Genomic DNA, 16,119 nt, shown 5'->3' on the forward strand with positions numbered 1-16,119 from the left:
TTCAGTGCACAACCAGTAACAGAAAGCAGACTGTTCCTGTTCCAAGGCTGTTGCAGACATGCATCAGCAGAGGAACAGGCAGCACAGCTGAGGGCACCTCGTGACACTGTGGGCACTCTGCAGCTTACCAGCACCAGGGCCGTCCCCTTCCAGGGGTGATGGCTAGGGGCATGACCCAGCTCTCCAGCAATGTGCTTCCTGCTCTTCATTAGCAAACCTATTAGCTGGTGTTTTTATTTTCCCCTGCCAAGAGCCACCACTGCTCGTCCCCACAGCAAATCAACCCCCAACTGCATTTTTCTGGGCTAAGTCAAGCTCAAATGAGAGCTTGACCTAAATACTGCCCCCTAAACCAGGATGGATCTTGTGGCAGCAACCTTGCTGAGATCTCCAGCACAACAAAAAGCTCTTCGCAGAGTAGAAAGCAAGGACGGGGTGCAGGCAGATGCCTTCCTCCATCACTAGTGTGGCCGCACTGGGGATTGCAGCGGCGGGTCCAGGCGGCAGCAGCAGTGTGAGGAGCCCTCCGGATGGCCCTCGATGTGGCCGGCCTGCCTGCCTGAGGCCGGCAGGAGGACAGGCAGCAGCCGGATCGACAGGCCTTGGGCTGAAAAATGCCAGCTGTGTACCTCTGACCTCAGAAAACAAGGGCTAGCAGCTACACCAGGCTCGGAGAGAACCGGTGACCATGACGGGATTTATCCCAGCCCCACAGACAGCCCCTGGGGTCACAGTCAGGAGCAGTTGCAGATGCCAAGCTCAATGCCTGCTCCATAGAAAGGCTCAGGGCAACCAAGCACACTTCTTCCCATGGCCCTGTTTACAGAGTGGGCAGGTGCCTTCCACGGGGGCAGCAGTGCTACTGATTGTTCTCGTTAATGAGATCATGGGTAATCAGGTTAATTCAGTGGCAGCATGGTCTGGAGTGAGGTGCTGGGATCTGCTCTGGGGTACATTACAACAACATCCCTGGCTAGGCAGCTCAACGTGTCTCCCTGTGGAGTGGGAACAGCCATAGCCCTCAGCAATGAGTGAGGCAAGGGGGTGCTGAGCATCCCTGGATGGCTGTGGGGAGCACCCCGAGATGGCTGCAGTGAGCACCCCAGGACGCAGTGACCATCCCGGGACGCCATGGAAAGCATCTTGGTACAGCTGCACTCAGCATGCTAGGGTGGTGGGTGGCCACTGCCAGAGGATGCCGCTGCCCTTCGTGGGGTGGGGATGGGGGCAATCAAATGAGGTGACACCTCAGCAAATACCCGACAGGAAAGAAAAAAACCTTTTCCTCTCTGATGTTATTTATTAACTTCTTTATTAAAGCCTGATACAAAGATGGGTGAGGAGGGAAGGCAAAAAGCCCAACTCCAAAGCTCGCAACATTGTTTACTTCAGACATCTAATTACTAAAAACTAAACCAACCCAAACAGGAGACGGTACAGCTCTGGGCACAGCTGCCCTTCTCCTGCTATCCCCAATTATTTCAGGGTATGCCCTGCTCTGGTTTATGCCAAAAGGAGCAAATTCACAGCCTGATGGAGTGTGCTGTGCCCTGGCTGGGTCTGGCCCAGGGCAATTTGAGAGCTATCCCAGCAGAAATGGAGCAAGATGCAGTCAGCAAGCAAGGCAAAACTCAAGGGAAAAAACCTACACAGATTTAACTGAAATGCTAAAAAAATAGAGGAATGATACTAACGTTAAGTCATCAGTGAAATGATGGTGCTGGACTGGTCCATAGAGTTTAGGCCCTGACCAGGATCCCCTAAAATAAGCCTTTCTAGAAAACTGTAACTTTGAATATAGTTTCTCTCTAGTATATACACACACACACTCACACGGCCCCTGCTGTGCGTGGGAACACAGCCAGCCTTTAGAAATAAGTTACAAACTCCCCCTACCACTAGCATCAAACATACGGATCGCTCCTTGCAGATGCTTTTGGTTTGGTTTGGTTTGTTTGTGGCTTTTTCCTTTTTTTTTTTTTTGTCTTTTTTAAGGTGCTTTTTCATTCTTTTTTTCCTTTATTTTTGGATTTTGATTTGCTTCTGAGTGATTCCTACCTGTATAAGCCTACTTTTTTGCTGTTGTTTTTTTCCTCAGTGTTTTTATCATGATTATTTTTCATTGCAAATATATAAACCTCTTCTATGGACTATTTACATCCCGACCCCAGGAGATGCTGTGAGCAGCCACCAGCGCAGCAGAGCAGCCGGGACGCTGTCACTGGAGCAGATGATGGAGAAAGGGTGAGGGGAAAAGGGTTCTGTAGGGTAAAGGATCTATCCCCGCTCAGGCTCATTAGCACTGAAAGTTTGTCTGGTGAAAAGGGGCTGGGGGGGGGGGGGAGGCGCTGAAGGAGTTTGCTGGGGGCTGGGGGGAGTTGGAGAGATCCCATCCTGCTGTATCTCCATCCCCACCATATCTCCCCGTCCCTGCCTTTGTCTGGGCTCCAGCATCTTCCTCCAGCTCCTTCCCGTGGTTGGTGCTGGGCCCCAGGGTGGCCTTGGGGACAGAAAGGTGACATGGGGCACGCGCCATCCTGCCCTGCTTCAGGACCTCCAGCCCCCAGCCCAGCCAGCCTCTTCCCCAGCAGGTAGCAAAGTGTGATGAAATCACACTATTCAAAATACATATTCAAAAAAAGGACTAAAAAAAAGGCAAGAAAAGGGAAAGTGGCTCCATCCACAGCGTGCGCAGGTGGGGACCATGTCCCCGAGTTCTCCATCGACCAGTGGCCCCAGGAAAGCAGCAGGAGAGCTGTAAGCAGAGGGGAGTGGGGGGGCCGGGGGGCACGGGCCAATCCCAGGGCGGCCCGGTGGCTGCCAGCCCTTAGCTGGGCATCTGCACCTCATTGTACACGTCTGTGCCCTCTGCCTCTTCAAAGGTCACCACGGCATCGTCAGCGTCCAGCTGAGGGGACAGGAGAGGGTTTCAGGTGGGATAGGGACAAGGACAGGGGTGAGGATGATGTCAGGGATAGGGACGGTGACAGGAATGGAGACAGGGATGGGAATGGGGACAGGGTGAGGATAGGGAGGGCTCAGGATGGAGACAGGACTGGGAACTTGGACAGTGATGGGGATGGAGACAGGGATAGAGGCAGGGATGGGTGTGGGAAGAGGAGTTAGGGATGAGTGAAGACAGGACAGAGACAAGGATGACAATGTAGACAGGGATAGAGACGGGAATGGGAACAAGGATGGAGACACAGAAGGGGATGACAGGGATGAGAATGGACAGAGGGTCTGGGACACCACCACAGTGGCTCACAGCATGTGCCAGGGCTACATACACATTTGAGCTCGATGTCCTTGAAGATCTTGGGCAGTAGGAAGCGCCTCAGGACCACGGTGAGGATGAGGACAAAGGGCAGTGCCAGCGAGGCTGGGGTGGACTTCACCACCCACAGCAGCACGAGGACGACAATTTGAGTGAAGGTGAAGAGATGCATCCGCCAAGTCTTCACCTGTGAGATGAGGAGCCCGGCAGGGTCAGGGTGATGGGTCCAGCACCCCTCACTCTCCCCAGGGTGCTGGGTGCTGAGGGGATGGGACCAGTGCCTCAAAGAGCCCAGAGAAGACCAGCACCGAAGGAGAAGGCTCTTTGGGGTACTCCAAGTAACTGCAGGCAGCCCAGGATACCCCCAAGCCCACGGCCACCCAGAGGCTCACTCACCCGGGTGACGTAGGGCTCATTGGGGTGGTACTTGGGTGGCATCAGCAAGAGCAGGATGCGGTCAAAGAGCTGGATGCCAAAGAGGGAAGTGACGCCCATGTAGAGGAAGATGCCGAAGAGCACAGCCAACGGGATGTACTTTAGGATGGGCTCCATGAGGATGGAGACGCCTGCGGTGGAGGAGGAGAGGTTGTGGAGAGCTGCTGCGGACACCCAGCCCTTGCTGCCCGGGGCGGGAGGCACCTCCCCAGCTCACCAATGAGCACGGCCACCAACAAGCCACTGAGGCGCTGCTCCTTGACCTCCAGAATCTGGGACTTCTCGCCAGGAGCAGAGGTCTTGGCCATGACGGTGAGGGCGTTGGCGTGGGTGATGGTACGGACTGTGGTGGCACTGAGCCAGGGCATGCCGAAGAGGGCGGCCAGCCCTCCCATGGCCACGATCAGCAGCAGGTCAAGGTGGAAGCCGGAGCCCTTCACCAGCTTTCTCTCGGGCTTGCTGACGATGAGGCTGCCAGTGAGAGGGGAAAGAGTCAGTGGCGAGAGGTTCCCTTCCATCTCTGTCCCACTGGGCACCTCACAGCCCTCCCCTCCCTCCCTGCATGCCCCTGGTGCTCACGTGGTGATCTGTGTCTCGAGGAAGATGAGGATAAAGACCAGGATGGCTGGCACCACAGAGGCAAACATCATCCAGATGGGGAAGTCGTTGTTCTTCCCCATGGGGCTGATAAACCAGCCACGGGCAGATGAATTGGTGACCTCCAGGCCTTTGGGGACATTCAGTTTCTGGATGGGAGCAGAGACAGGAGAGTGAGGGGACAGGGATGAGCACTTGGTTCCCTGTCCCCTTGCTGAGGACACCCGTTGTCCCTGCCCAGCCCTGCCCTCCCACTGCTCCCGGACCTGCGTGTATGTGTCCTTGATGAAGAAGTCAATTAGCGCCATGATGAAGATGGAAATGGGCACCCCGAAGTCCCCGATCAAGCGCCGGGCCTGTGGGGACAGCATGACCGTGTTAAACCTGCCAATGTCCCTACCCAGGGAAGGGCTTCCCCACTGCCATGTCCCTGCCAGCAGTGAGCTCTAGCAAAAACCTCTGTGGAGCACACAGTGAGTTTGGGTGGTCTCAGCCAACCCCTTGCAGGAAACTGCGCCTGCTGAGCTCCTGCTTTGCTCCCAGTGCTGCCCCTGGGTCTGGTGGCTCGGGGGGGATGCCACTGTGCCCCCTTGACCTCACCTTGCCAGGCAGGAAAGCACTGTTCTTGAACTTGCGGAGGAAGAACGCCAGGAAGAAGGTGCCAGCCATGAGGACGAGGGACAGCAGCGCCGTGTTGGGCTCCGGCACCCTGGGATCCACTACGGCCTTCAGGTTGTACAGCCGCTTTAGAGGGTGATCCTTGAAGATCTGGGAGGGGGGAAAAGGGGGAGGGTCAGAGAGGAGTGGGTGGAGATGGGGCAATGCCCCTGCACCCCTCCTGCCGTGCTGGGAGCCCTGCAGCACCATGCCAGTGGATGCAGGGGTACAGGGTGCGTGCCAGAGGGATTGATGTGGCTGTGAATTTGCCATCCAGTGAGCAGAGGGGTATTTTTAGGCCTAGTTTTCTCTATACTCCTTTGGAAGCAGGGCTGGAGCAGGGGCTGGGTGGCACCTATATGTGATGAGGGTCTGGGGTGTAATGGGACATGTATCCTGCCTGTCACATCTCCAGCACCACCTACATCCCTCTGGGTACCCAGAACCTGTGGTAACACTATCACATTGCTGCTGGCCAGCTGGGAAGGGTCTGAGACAGGGGATAGGGGAAGAATTTGTGGCTCTCCAGGAAGTTTCTGTGCAAGGACCATGTTTGCTGCAGCCCAGGTGGGACATCCGCCTGGGCTTCACCTCCCTACCCCCAAATTCCCCCTGCAGAGAGACACAAGGGCTAGGAAACACCTGGAGAGAGGCACAAAAATGCTACGAGACAGGCTCCATTTCTCTCCTGCATCCCTCCCCAGCTCCCACTGTTTCTATGGAAACCTGGGTGCCAACCACAGCCTGCAGCCCAGCCTCCCCCTTCCGCCCTCCCCCGCACCGTGAAGAGCTTGGAGAAGGTCTCGTAAATGAAGATGAGGGAGATGAGGAAGGAGAAGATCTCCTGGGTGTAGCGGGACACGTAGCGCACCAGGAAGCTGCCCTCGCACGCCACCACCACCACTACCATCAGGATCATCCAGAAGCCGATCCAGACCCGGCCCACGATGTACTCCACGCCGTTGGTGTTGCAGAACTGGGGAGACAGAGGGCACAGCCCCGTCAGCTGGGCTGCCATAGGCACCCAGGCCAGCTGGGCCCCAGAGTCCCATGGTGGTCCTGCAACACCTGCCCAGAGGCTGGAGGGTGCAGGGATGGGGATAGTGGCACCTCAGTGTGGCAAGACCCTCAGGGGATCACCCTCCTGGCAGCACCCCAATGGCAGCACCTGCCTGGCATTGCCCTTGTGGTGTCACCCATGTGGTGTCAGCTATTTGGCATCACCCATGGGGCATCATGCACCATGCCTCACCCCTGTGCCAAAACCTGGATGACTACCCGTACAAGTGCCACCACCCATGTGCCACCACCCACAGGGCCTCACCCATGCCGCATCACCTCTGTGCCATCCCACCAGAGCCATCATCCACACAACATGCCCTCATGGCAGCACCCCAGAGCCATCACCCACACAACATCCCCTCATGGCAGCACCCCAGAGCCATCACCCACACAACATCCCCTCATGGCAGCACTCTAGAGCTATCATCCACACAACATCCCCTCATGGCAGCACCCCAGAGCCACCACTCACACAACATCCCCTCATGGCAGCACCCCAGAGCCATCACCCACACAACATCCCCTCATGACAGCACCCCAGAGCCATCACCCACACAACATCCCCTCATGGCTGCACCCCAGAGCCATCACACACACAACATCCCCTCATGGGAGCACCCCAGAGCCATCACCCACGTGGCAGCACCCCATGCCTCTGTCAGGCTGGGAGGGACACCACAAACCCGTGTGAGGACCACCGCCAGCAGGCACCCAGGGGCACAGGGTGGCACCCACCGAGTAAAAGGCTTCCTCGAAGACCAGGAGGGGCCCTGAGAAGCCGACAACGAGCAGGGGCTGGGCGCTGAGGATGCTGAAGAGGACGCACTGAACGCATGTGGAGATGAGCAGCTCTGACACCCCCATCATGCCCTTGGTCTTCTCACCTAGGGGGGAACAGAGCCAGTGAGTGCCGGGAGGGAACTCCCGGCATCCCCCCCATCCCACAGTCCTCGGCACTGAGATTAGGGAGTGCAATAACCCCCCTAGGAGCATCTCCAGGGGTTGGTGCTGCAGGCAGTGGCAGCCTGCTCCCTCAGCCCCATGCCCAGCTAGGGGACATCCCCAACCCCTGATGTATCCTCAGTCTGTCCCCCCCATTACTCAGCAATCCTCCAAAGGTGACAGCAGGTGACAGCGCAGCAAAGTAGATGAAGATGACAGCGGCCAGGCACTGGGGACTGAGGGCGTCCTTGATGTCACTGAGATATTTGGGGTAGCGGCGGCGGATGTCTCGCACCAGCCCCCCAAAAGGTCGCCCCGTCCTGCGCAGGGGGTCGTCGTCCTCTGGTGCCAGATCCTCCAGCCCTGGGGACACGAGTAGGCAGCCATTGGGGGACCCCGCAAGCAAGGAGGGGGTCCTGCCAGCCAGGGGGGCCTGGGGTGGTCCCCACCATACCCAGATCTTTGAGGAAGTCCTCTCTTGGTGCCTGCTCAGGGGGCTGGTGGCGGCGGCGGAGCAGCTCGTGCTGCAGCGGCACCAGGCTGCGGAGGAGCTGCTCGTTGGGGGTCTCGGTGGGTGGCAGCACGATGCTGGCCTCCAGGAAGTCGTCTACCCCCCGCAGCAGGTCCTGGCGGCCCTCGGCCAGGTAGGCATCCCGGCGAAAGACCTGCAGGGTGGCCAGGGCACAGGCACTCAGCCATCTCCAGCACTGGGCATCTGGCCGCTGAGCATCCCCATAGGGATAAGGCAGCATGGGGACATGAGGATGAGAGGGGGCATGAGGACAGAGAGGGCATGGGACCACAGGGGCATAAGGACATGGGGATAAGTGGGGAAATGGGAGACAAAGGACCACAGGACCATGGCAATATGTTTGATTGGCCACATGGAGACAAGGGGATATTTGACTTCAGGGCCATGGGTACATGGAGACATAGGTGCATGGGGCCACGGGAGCATGAGGCCACAGGGACAAAGAAGTGTGGGGACAAGGATACACGTGGAGATAGGGAAGGGGGGACAGGGTGCATGGGGACATGGATGCTCAGAGGCATGAGGGCTCAGGTGTGCGGGGACAAGGCAGGGGCAGTATCATGCAGACACAGGGACACGAGCACAGAGAGGGACGTGGCACAAGTGGACAAGTCCTACAAGAGGATGCAGCCCCAGGGCTGGGGACCGTAGGGTGCTCAGCGGGGCTGGCACCCTGGATGGCAGTGCTGGTGGTGGTGGCAGTGCCAGTGGCAATGGCAGTGGTGGGCAAGCCATACCCTCTCGGACATCATGGTGGCGACAGCACGGCCCATCTCATGGTAGCTGATGTGGGGGGTGTCAGGGCCCAGGACCACAAGGAGGAAGCGGACGGGGAGGGACACATCGAGGACGGCGTCCAGTGTCACTGCATCCTTCAGGCGCACGAAGGCCAACGTCGGCTGCTCCAGGAAGGCTACACAGCCTGGGGGGAGGAGGACAGGATGGGGGTCACAGGGGGCCAGGCACGGGGACACAGGGCATAGAGACACGAGGACATGACAGCACAGAGACATGGAGATGTTAAAACACAGGGGCAGCAGGATATGGAGTGACACAGAGGCAAGGGGATGTGAGGGGACAAAGGGAACAGGATAGAGGCACTGAAGCACAGGGACAGACTGATGTGGGAGCACAGGGACAGGAATAGGCAGGCATGAGAGCACAGGGACATTGGGGCATGGCACTATGAGGGCACAGGGACATAGAGACATGAGTTTATGGGGGTATAGGAGACTGGAAAAAGTGGCATGCAAGGACAATGGATGTGGGGTCACAGGGTGCAGAGAGCAGTACTGAGCAGCAGGCAGGGCTGAGGACAGGGAGAGTCAAAAAAAGTGCAAGAAATGCAGCGAGCGAGCAGGCAGCGATGTGCAGGCACCAAAGCACCCCCTGCACCCCTCAGCCCTGCACCCACTGCTCTGAGCCTGAACCTCCTTTCCCACTGACCACTCACCCACGAGGACCAGCGTGGCCTCGGCATCCTCAGGGACTTTCTCAGGGAGCATGGGTTTAGCAGCCCCGCTCAGGCTCTGTTACAGGCAGAGGAATGGCAGAAGTCAGCCAGCCAGCCTCGGTGGCTGTCTTTTGTGTGCCCCCCTCTGCCCCTTGCGTCTCCCCCTCCACCCTCTGCATGTCCCGTGCCATGCCTTGAGTGTTCCCCTCTGTCTCCTTGCAAGCCCTTGGTATGACCTTTGTGACACCTCCGCAGTGTGCCCCTGTGCTCAGGCCTGTGCCTGTGTGTGCACCCATGTGTGTGCATGCACCTGGAAGTGCAAAGGGGTCTGCATGAGTGTGCACATACGTGTGTTTGTGTGTCAGTGTGTGTGTGCGTGCACACAAGTGAGGCTGGGAAAAAGCGGTGTGCATGGGGGTTTGGAGGTGTGTTTGTGCCTTGTGCGTGCTCACATCTCAGTCAAGGTGTGGACTGGTGCACAGAGCATGTGTCAGTGAGTGCGTGTGTTCCCCAGGGATGCACAGAGCGGGGGGTCCCTGCAAGAGCCTGCGCGCCGCTCAGGGTGCAACTGTCTGCTCTGTGTGTGAGTGTGTGTGTGCATCTCCTAGCAGCCCTCCCCTCAACCCTGGCCAGCCCCAGCACCCCAGCCCCACTCCCCAGTGCTTCCCTGGTCCCACTCGCCTGCTCGGTCCCCACCAGCCTGCGCATCTCCAGGGGCTCCTGCTTGCGCAGCAGCGGCTGCTCCGTCTCTGCCCGGCCCGTGCCTGAGCGATGCAGCAGCGCCAGCGGCAGGGTCCCGACCGACTCGGCCTTGCTGGGGTGCCTAGAGCAGCAGGAGGAGTGGCATCAGACAGGCCAGCACTGCTGACTCACCCAGAACCCCATGAGATAGCCCCAGCCCCGGGAGTTCACAGTGACACCCTAAACCGGGCTGGGAAGCAAAACCAAAACACAGAGGAGCTTTTCCCCTCGTGCCAGGGTCCAGCGGGACTCACTGGGGCTGGATCCAGCCCGGACACTGGGGTCTCCCCCTCTGGGCCATCAACCCTGGCCGTACTTGTGCTGCAGCAGCAGCATCCTCAGGATGTCCTCCTGGTCCTGTGGCTTGATCTGCCCCTCGTAGATCATCTGGTCAATGAGGATGTGGGCAATGGCTGCCAGAGAGGTGGCTGCCACATCGAGGAGCACAGCACCTGCAAGGACAGCACTGTCACCACCTGGCCTGTGAGGGATTCCCACAGCCACCCCAGCCCCAGATAGTGTCCCCACCTTTGATCAAAGCCCTTCGGACCTCCAGGAGGCTGCGGTAGGTCAGGAAGGAGAGATGGGGCTGGTCCCAGTACCCCGTTTCTTTGAAGCCTTCCTCCAGCTTGAGCCAGTGGCTGGCCTCCATCCAGTACAGCTCTGTGTTGTCCATGACCAGCTCGTGCAGCTCCACATAGCCCTGTATCCAGAGCCAAAGGGCGGTCAGGGTCTCCCCAGACACAATGGAGACCCCCAAGAGACCCAGAGCTGCAGCTCCCATGCCAGCATCTCCCCATGACACGATGTCCCCAAGGCTTGCTGTGAGGTTGGTCCCTGAGTGGCCACAGTCCACCTCCCCCTGGGAATGGGGAGAAAACAGGGGTCTCTAGGCCAACACTCACCTCATGGGTGTCCCTCCGGGACACGGGCTTCCTGCTCCTTGGCGCCTCCAGGTCCACATCAGTCACTGACGGAGCTACAAGCAGAGCCACCAATGCATTAGCTGGTTCCTGCTTTGACCCACACTCCCCTGGGGTCTGCTGGGGGTATCTCCCCTGTCTCATCCCCCCCACCCCAGACTCCTTTGGGGTTGCCTGGATATCTCCCTTTCCCCATCACCCCTCACCCCAGACCCATTGGGACTCATTAGATGTGTCCCCCACTCATTGCCCCATCCCAGACCCAGCTAAGGTTTGCTGGATGTGTCTCTCCATCACTCCCTGCCCTGCTGGTGTCAACCTCCAGCCCCTTGTAGCCCCACAGCCTGACTCCCAGGGCAGGGTGACAGTCTGAGGACATCATCAAGGCAGGGCTCACGGCCATGCTCTGCCCCACCACCCCGCCACCGGCACAACGCCGACCCCAGTACCGAGCATGCTATTTGGACTGGGATGGGGACAGTGCATCCCCAGCCAGCCAGACCTCAGGAGCTCGAGGCGTCCCTGTCCCTGTCCCCTGCCTACCTGCAGCCCGCCCTGCACTTCCCACAGCCCTGCAGGCTCTGGCCCTATAAAGTGGGGGCTGAGGCCCACGCCCCGCGGCTGCCCTGTGTGCACCATAAATCCCAGAGCACTTTGCCTTTGCTGACAGTAAATACCAGCACAGCTTCCTCCTGCCCGTGGCCATCCTGCAGCTGGGGACAGGCTCACCCTGTCCCCTCTGCCCCTGCTGGGGACCACCACGGTCCCCTCGCCACCCCCGGTCAGGTCACCCAGCGGGGTGATGCCTCAAGAGCCAGACCCCGCTCTGCCGGCCGAAGGGCGTTGTGCCCATGGGAGCAGGGACGGGGCGCGGTGCCCCTCGGTGTCCCTGACGGCGCTGGCCGTGGCACGTGGGCACACGCCTGTCCTTGCCCCGGCCCGCTGCCGCCGCCACCGAGCCGCCCGGCGCCAGCCAGCGTTCAGCCCCAAGTGGTTCTTGTCCTCACCCCAAACAAAGCCTTTATTTATCCTCAATCAACAGGCGATTACGGGCAAGTGGCAGCGGTCACCCCGTGGCGTGCCCTGACGCCCGGGGGACGGTCACCCTGCAGCGGGCAGGGCCAGGGGTGGCAGAGCCGGGGTGGGCAACGCGACAGAGGGCTGGGGGGGCGGGGGAGGCCGGGGCTGGGCTCCGTGCCCCGCAGCCCCTGTGGTCACTCACGCTGCCCTCCGCCGCGGCGGCTCGCCTGTCCCGGGGGGGCCCCGGCCGCTTGCCTCCTCCCATCCAGGTCATAGCATCCCCGGCGGCTGGGCAAATAGCGGCTGCAAAACACACACCGCCGGGACGGGGGTCAGCGCCGGGCGCCCGCCAGCAGCCTCTCCTTGCCGTGGCGGCTGGGCAGGGGGGCAGCTCCCAGCCCCCTCCCCAGTTCGTGGCACTCACCGCAGGGGCGTCAGCTCCTCGGCTCTGGCCCTCCACGCCTGCAAAGGGGACCCGGTGCCAGCGCCGGCCCCTGCGCAGAACAGGCGGCAGCGTTACCCCCCAGCCCGTGTCACCCCGACTGGGGATCTGAGCAGTTGGATGCAGGAGTGGGCAGCAGCTCCGAATCAACCAAGCTTCAGGCAAAGCCATGCTGCGGGGCTCATGAGCCCCCTCCAAACTCTCTTCCCCTTCCTCCCCAGTGGTGGCCTCAAGGACCTCGAATGTCCCAGAGCTTGGCCCCATCTCGGACACCAGCAGCCCTTGTGCTGGAGGCGGCACCTCCCGAGCTTTGGGGCTTTGGCAAAGAGTGTCACTGACTGTGAGGGCTACATGTCCCTGGCTGACCGCCCCGCGCTCTGAGCGAGCCCTGCTGCCCACACAGTGCTGGCACCCCGAGCAGTGCTGCCTCTCATGCAACACACTTGTGCAGTGCCAGTGCTCATGCAACACATCTGTGCCGTGCTGGCACCCATGCAACATAGTGGCCAAGCAGCATGGCTGCCCAGGGAAAGTTGATACCCATGCGACACTGGTGCCCATACAGCGCGGGCACCTGCACAGTGCCAGCACCCATGCAATGCTGCTGCCTATGCAACATGCCTGTGCCATGCACAGCTGGCACCCACAAAACACTGGCATCCATGCAACATGCGACCTTGAACCACTGATGTCCATGCAACACTGGCACCATCCCAGTGCCAGTTCCCATGCAATGCCGATCCCCATGCAGTGCTGTCCCCTGTGCAATGCCATCACCTCTACAATGTCGGTGCCTATACTACACCAGTGCTCATGCACTGCCACTCCCCATGCACTGCCATCCCCCATGCAATGCCATGCCATGTGCAACGCTGGTGCCTGTGTGTGCCCGTCCCCCAGCACTTGAGTCACTCACTGCTCATCTCTCCCAGGGACAGGTGGGAGCCCTTTATGCCGCGGTCCTCGTAGCTCTCAGGGTCCAGACTCCTCCTCATCCTCTCCTCGTAGGCCTCCTGCAGGACAGACAGAAGGGGGCTCAGTGGGGACCAGCACCCCCAGCACCTTGTCAGGGCTGTGCTGGGGCAGGAGCCACCCAGGGCGCAGCGGCAGAGCCAGGGCTCAGGGCCGGGTGTCCCTACCTGGCCAGGCCCTTCCATGGCTCCCGCCGCTGCCTCGCTGCGTCCCAGCAGTCAGCCCGGCGGCACCATAGCCCAGCGCTCTGCAGCGCTAGGGCAGGCACAGGGGAAAGGGAGAGAAAATACGTTAGGAGAGGCCAGGACAGCACTTGGTGCCCCGAAGGACGTGGGGCTTGTCCCCTGGGCTGGATGCCAGGGTTGTTTCTGCGGCCTCTGCCTGCATAGTGTGCTCCCCATGGGTCGGGAGGTGCCAGGAATAGGGTTCCCCAGGGAAACAATGCCCTGCCCTGCTGCCATCTGGGATGAGAACCAACGTCAGGCAACCGCAGAGCCCTCTCAACTTCCCACCGGGGATGTGGTATCTTGCCCTGCGCCCACCCGTTCCCACGCGTGTCAGCTGGTCCTGCCGAGTTGACAGGTCCCCTGTGGACCAATGCACATGGACTAGGGCCCCCAAGACCCCTCGCATGTGGATGGGGTCCCATAGAGACCCACACACATAGGTGGGATTCCAAATAGACCCAGGAGTTGGCCCCACACTGCAGCTCCCAGGAGCCTCAGTCAGCTCCCACAGTCCCTGGCAGAGTACTGTGGTGGGAAAGGGGAAACTGAGGCACGGCTGGGCTGGAGGCGACATGCCAAAGGAAGGCAGCGCAAGCACCCCACAGCACCCCAGGGTATGCAGCCGGGTCAGAGGGTACCTGCCGTGCACCCAAAGCCTTTGCAGCCCCCTGGGTGGTGAGTGGGTGCCTGGAGGGGTGAAGGTGCAGCCGAGCCTGCACCCATCCCTGCGTCCCATCCCCCAGCCCATCTCCACAGCCCCGTCCCCACACTCCATCTCCGCAGCCCGTCCCCGCAGCCCCGCGCCGTGACCCCCCCGCGCCGACTCCCGCCCCGCAGCTGCCCCGGGGCCGTGCCGGGGGACATCCGCCAGGGGGCGCGCTGCCCCCGCACTCCGACCGCGCCCCCCGCGCGGGGCGGCCCCGCAGGGACCCGCAGGGACGCGGCGGCCCCGTCCCCGGTGCCCCCCGTGACCCCCACTTGTCTCCCAGCCCGCAGCCTCGGCGACATGGGACATGCCCCGGGACCGCACCCCCCTTGCCCCAGCCCCCGCCCCGTGATGCCGCTCCAGGTTTGGGGGATGGAGACCTCGACTGTCCTCCGCCACCCCGGCCCAGGGACCCCTCCCGGGGGCAGGGGGGCTGCAAGGGCAGGGAGTGAGGGCAACTGAGCCCCCTAGATCTCACCAGGGTGATGATGGAGCTCACTCCTGGCCGGGGCCCACGGGAGCCAGGCTGGGGTCACGAACACCCCGCTGGGGTCACGGACACCCGTCTGGGGTCAAGGACACCCCGCTGGGGCCATGGGATCCCTGGCGGGGTGTGGGAGCCGCGGTCAGGCCACGGGAACCACGGCCGGCTCCGGACCCAGCCTCCTCCTTCCTGCCCCGCCTGGCCCCGCAGAGCTGGTGGCCCCTGGCCCCCCAGGCTGGCCTGTCCCGAGGCTCCTTGCCCGCCCCAGGCCTGCCAGCAGCTCTTGCATCAGCCCAGTGCACTGGGCTGCACCTCGCTGATAACACCCAGCTGGTGTCAGCCCCCACCCCTCTTCTCCCTCTGTCCCCCACCTTGCCCGAGGGCCCAGGCAGCACCTTGAGCTCAGAGCGAGGGGCTGGGAAACCCACGGGGGCACTGGTCATGCAATGCCCAGGTCACTCAGACCTGCTGAATCCATCACCGTGACACCCTGCACCATACAGAGCCCGTACATTCTGTACCATGTGTGCAGCATAGACCCCACACCTACACTGGATGTCTCATGTGCACAGTATAGATCCCATTCCTCCTATATGATACCTCCTATACCCCATGTGCACAGGATAGTGCACATACCTTCTACATCATGTGCATGGTATAGAGTCCATATCTCCTCCACCATACACCCCATGTGTGCAGCATACAGCCTGTGTCCGCACTGCATGGCCAACACGCTCAGTACAGACTCCGTACGTCCCACAGCACAGAGCTAGCGTGGCTCAGGACTGAACTTACGCCTCCTACGCCATACATCCAGCACAGCTCAGTACAGAGCCCATACCTCCCAAAGAACACACCACACGCGCTCAGCGTAGGGCCCACATCTCCCACACCACCCACGCGGTGTGACGGTGCAGGACCTCCCTCCCGCAGCAGGTGCCTGGGATGGAGCCCACAAATCCCACATCATCTGCATGGCGCAGTTGGGCTCCTTCCTGCAGCTCAGCAAGGAGCCCGTACCTCCCCTGCCGCCCTTACAGCGGGGCTCAGCTCCCTCCCGCAGCAGGTGCCACTGTGGTGCACCACGGAGCCCATGGCCCACGGCATCTCCTGCCCCAGCACATGCCAATGCTACCGAGCCCACCCCACGCCGGATGCACCCCAGGGTGCTCACCCCTGCCCTGCCTGGCCCTGCAGCACTGCTGCCCACCCTGCCCCCCCACTGCCCGTGCCTGGGGACACCCCAAGGTGCCACTGCCACCCTTGCCCCTGCACCTACCCCGCTGAAGGCCCGCGACGCCCCTGCCCTCGCCGCCAGCCCCTGCCCGGACTCTGCCTGCCGCTGCACGCAGAAGGGGAGACGCACAGTGTAGGGGAGCGCGCCCAAATGCCCTGAGTCACGCTCACCTCCCTAATCTCACCGCGCTCGGGCTCACCCGGCCCCCCCGGGCCCCCCGTAAACAAGGTTATCGGGGATCAACATCTTGTGGCGTCGAGGCTGCGCCCTCGCCTGCTGCCCGCCTGCACCCCGCAGCCCTCCCTGGCCGCTTGCCCTGCCTGGCGCGCCATGCCGCGCTCCTGGCCCCATATCTTGTTTATGGCTCCGGGTTTCCCTGTGGGGAATCCCCGGGATCCCTCCTGTCCCCCTC

The 16,119-nt window shown here is 61.2% G+C and overlaps 1 protein-coding gene across 3 annotated transcripts; it reads right to left on the reverse strand.

Annotated features, from left to right (window-relative positions):
• Positions 1-1,295: 1,295 nt before the first annotated feature.
• SLC4A1 (solute carrier family 4 member 1 (Diego blood group)) lies at positions 1,296-15,864 on the reverse strand. Of its 3 annotated transcripts, XM_062017233.1 has the most exons (22): positions 15,750-15,864; positions 13,221-13,308; positions 12,998-13,094; positions 12,064-12,133; positions 11,842-11,942; positions 10,602-10,675; positions 10,225-10,399; positions 10,013-10,148; positions 9,637-9,778; positions 8,956-9,031; positions 8,240-8,424; positions 7,425-7,635; positions 7,130-7,333; positions 6,764-6,912; positions 5,748-5,942; positions 4,910-5,077; positions 4,576-4,665; positions 4,292-4,458; positions 3,930-4,183; positions 3,674-3,843; positions 3,291-3,464; positions 1,296-2,908 (listed from the first exon to the last, which is right to left on the reverse strand). In XM_062017233.1, exons 2-22 carry the CDS (start codon positions 13,236-13,238, stop codon positions 2,828-2,830), a joined length of 2,937 nt encoding a protein of 978 aa, XP_061873217.1. In that variant the 5' UTR covers positions 13,239-13,308; positions 15,750-15,864; the 3' UTR covers positions 1,296-2,827. The 3 variants fall into 3 exon arrangements, with proteins under 3 accessions (XP_061873217.1, XP_061873218.1, XP_061873219.1); XM_062017234.1 differs by lacking the exon at positions 13,221-13,308 and having other exon boundaries at positions 15,750-15,863; XM_062017235.1 differs by lacking the exons at positions 11,842-11,942; positions 12,064-12,133 and having other exon boundaries at positions 15,750-15,863.
• Between the last annotated feature and the right edge of the window lie 255 nt (positions 15,865-16,119).

Source organism: Colius striatus, chromosome Z, assembly GCF_028858725.1.
Source record: "Colius striatus isolate bColStr4 chromosome Z, bColStr4.1.hap1, whole genome shotgun sequence".
In the NCBI taxonomy this organism is placed as follows: Eukaryota; Metazoa; Chordata; class Aves; order Coliiformes; family Coliidae; genus Colius; species Colius striatus.

Excerpts from the sequence above, each read along its gene's own strand:
- SLC4A1 (XM_062017233.1), bottom strand. Across the intron at positions 10,149-10,224 it reads CCGAAGGGCTTTGATCAAAG|GTGCTGTGCTCCTCGATGTG; the intron begins GTGGGGACACTA and ends CTGTCCTTGCAG. Across the intron at positions 3,465-3,673 it reads ATGAGCCCTACGTCACCCGG|GTGAAGACTTGGCGGATGCA; the intron begins GTGAGTGAGCCT and ends CTCATCTCACAG.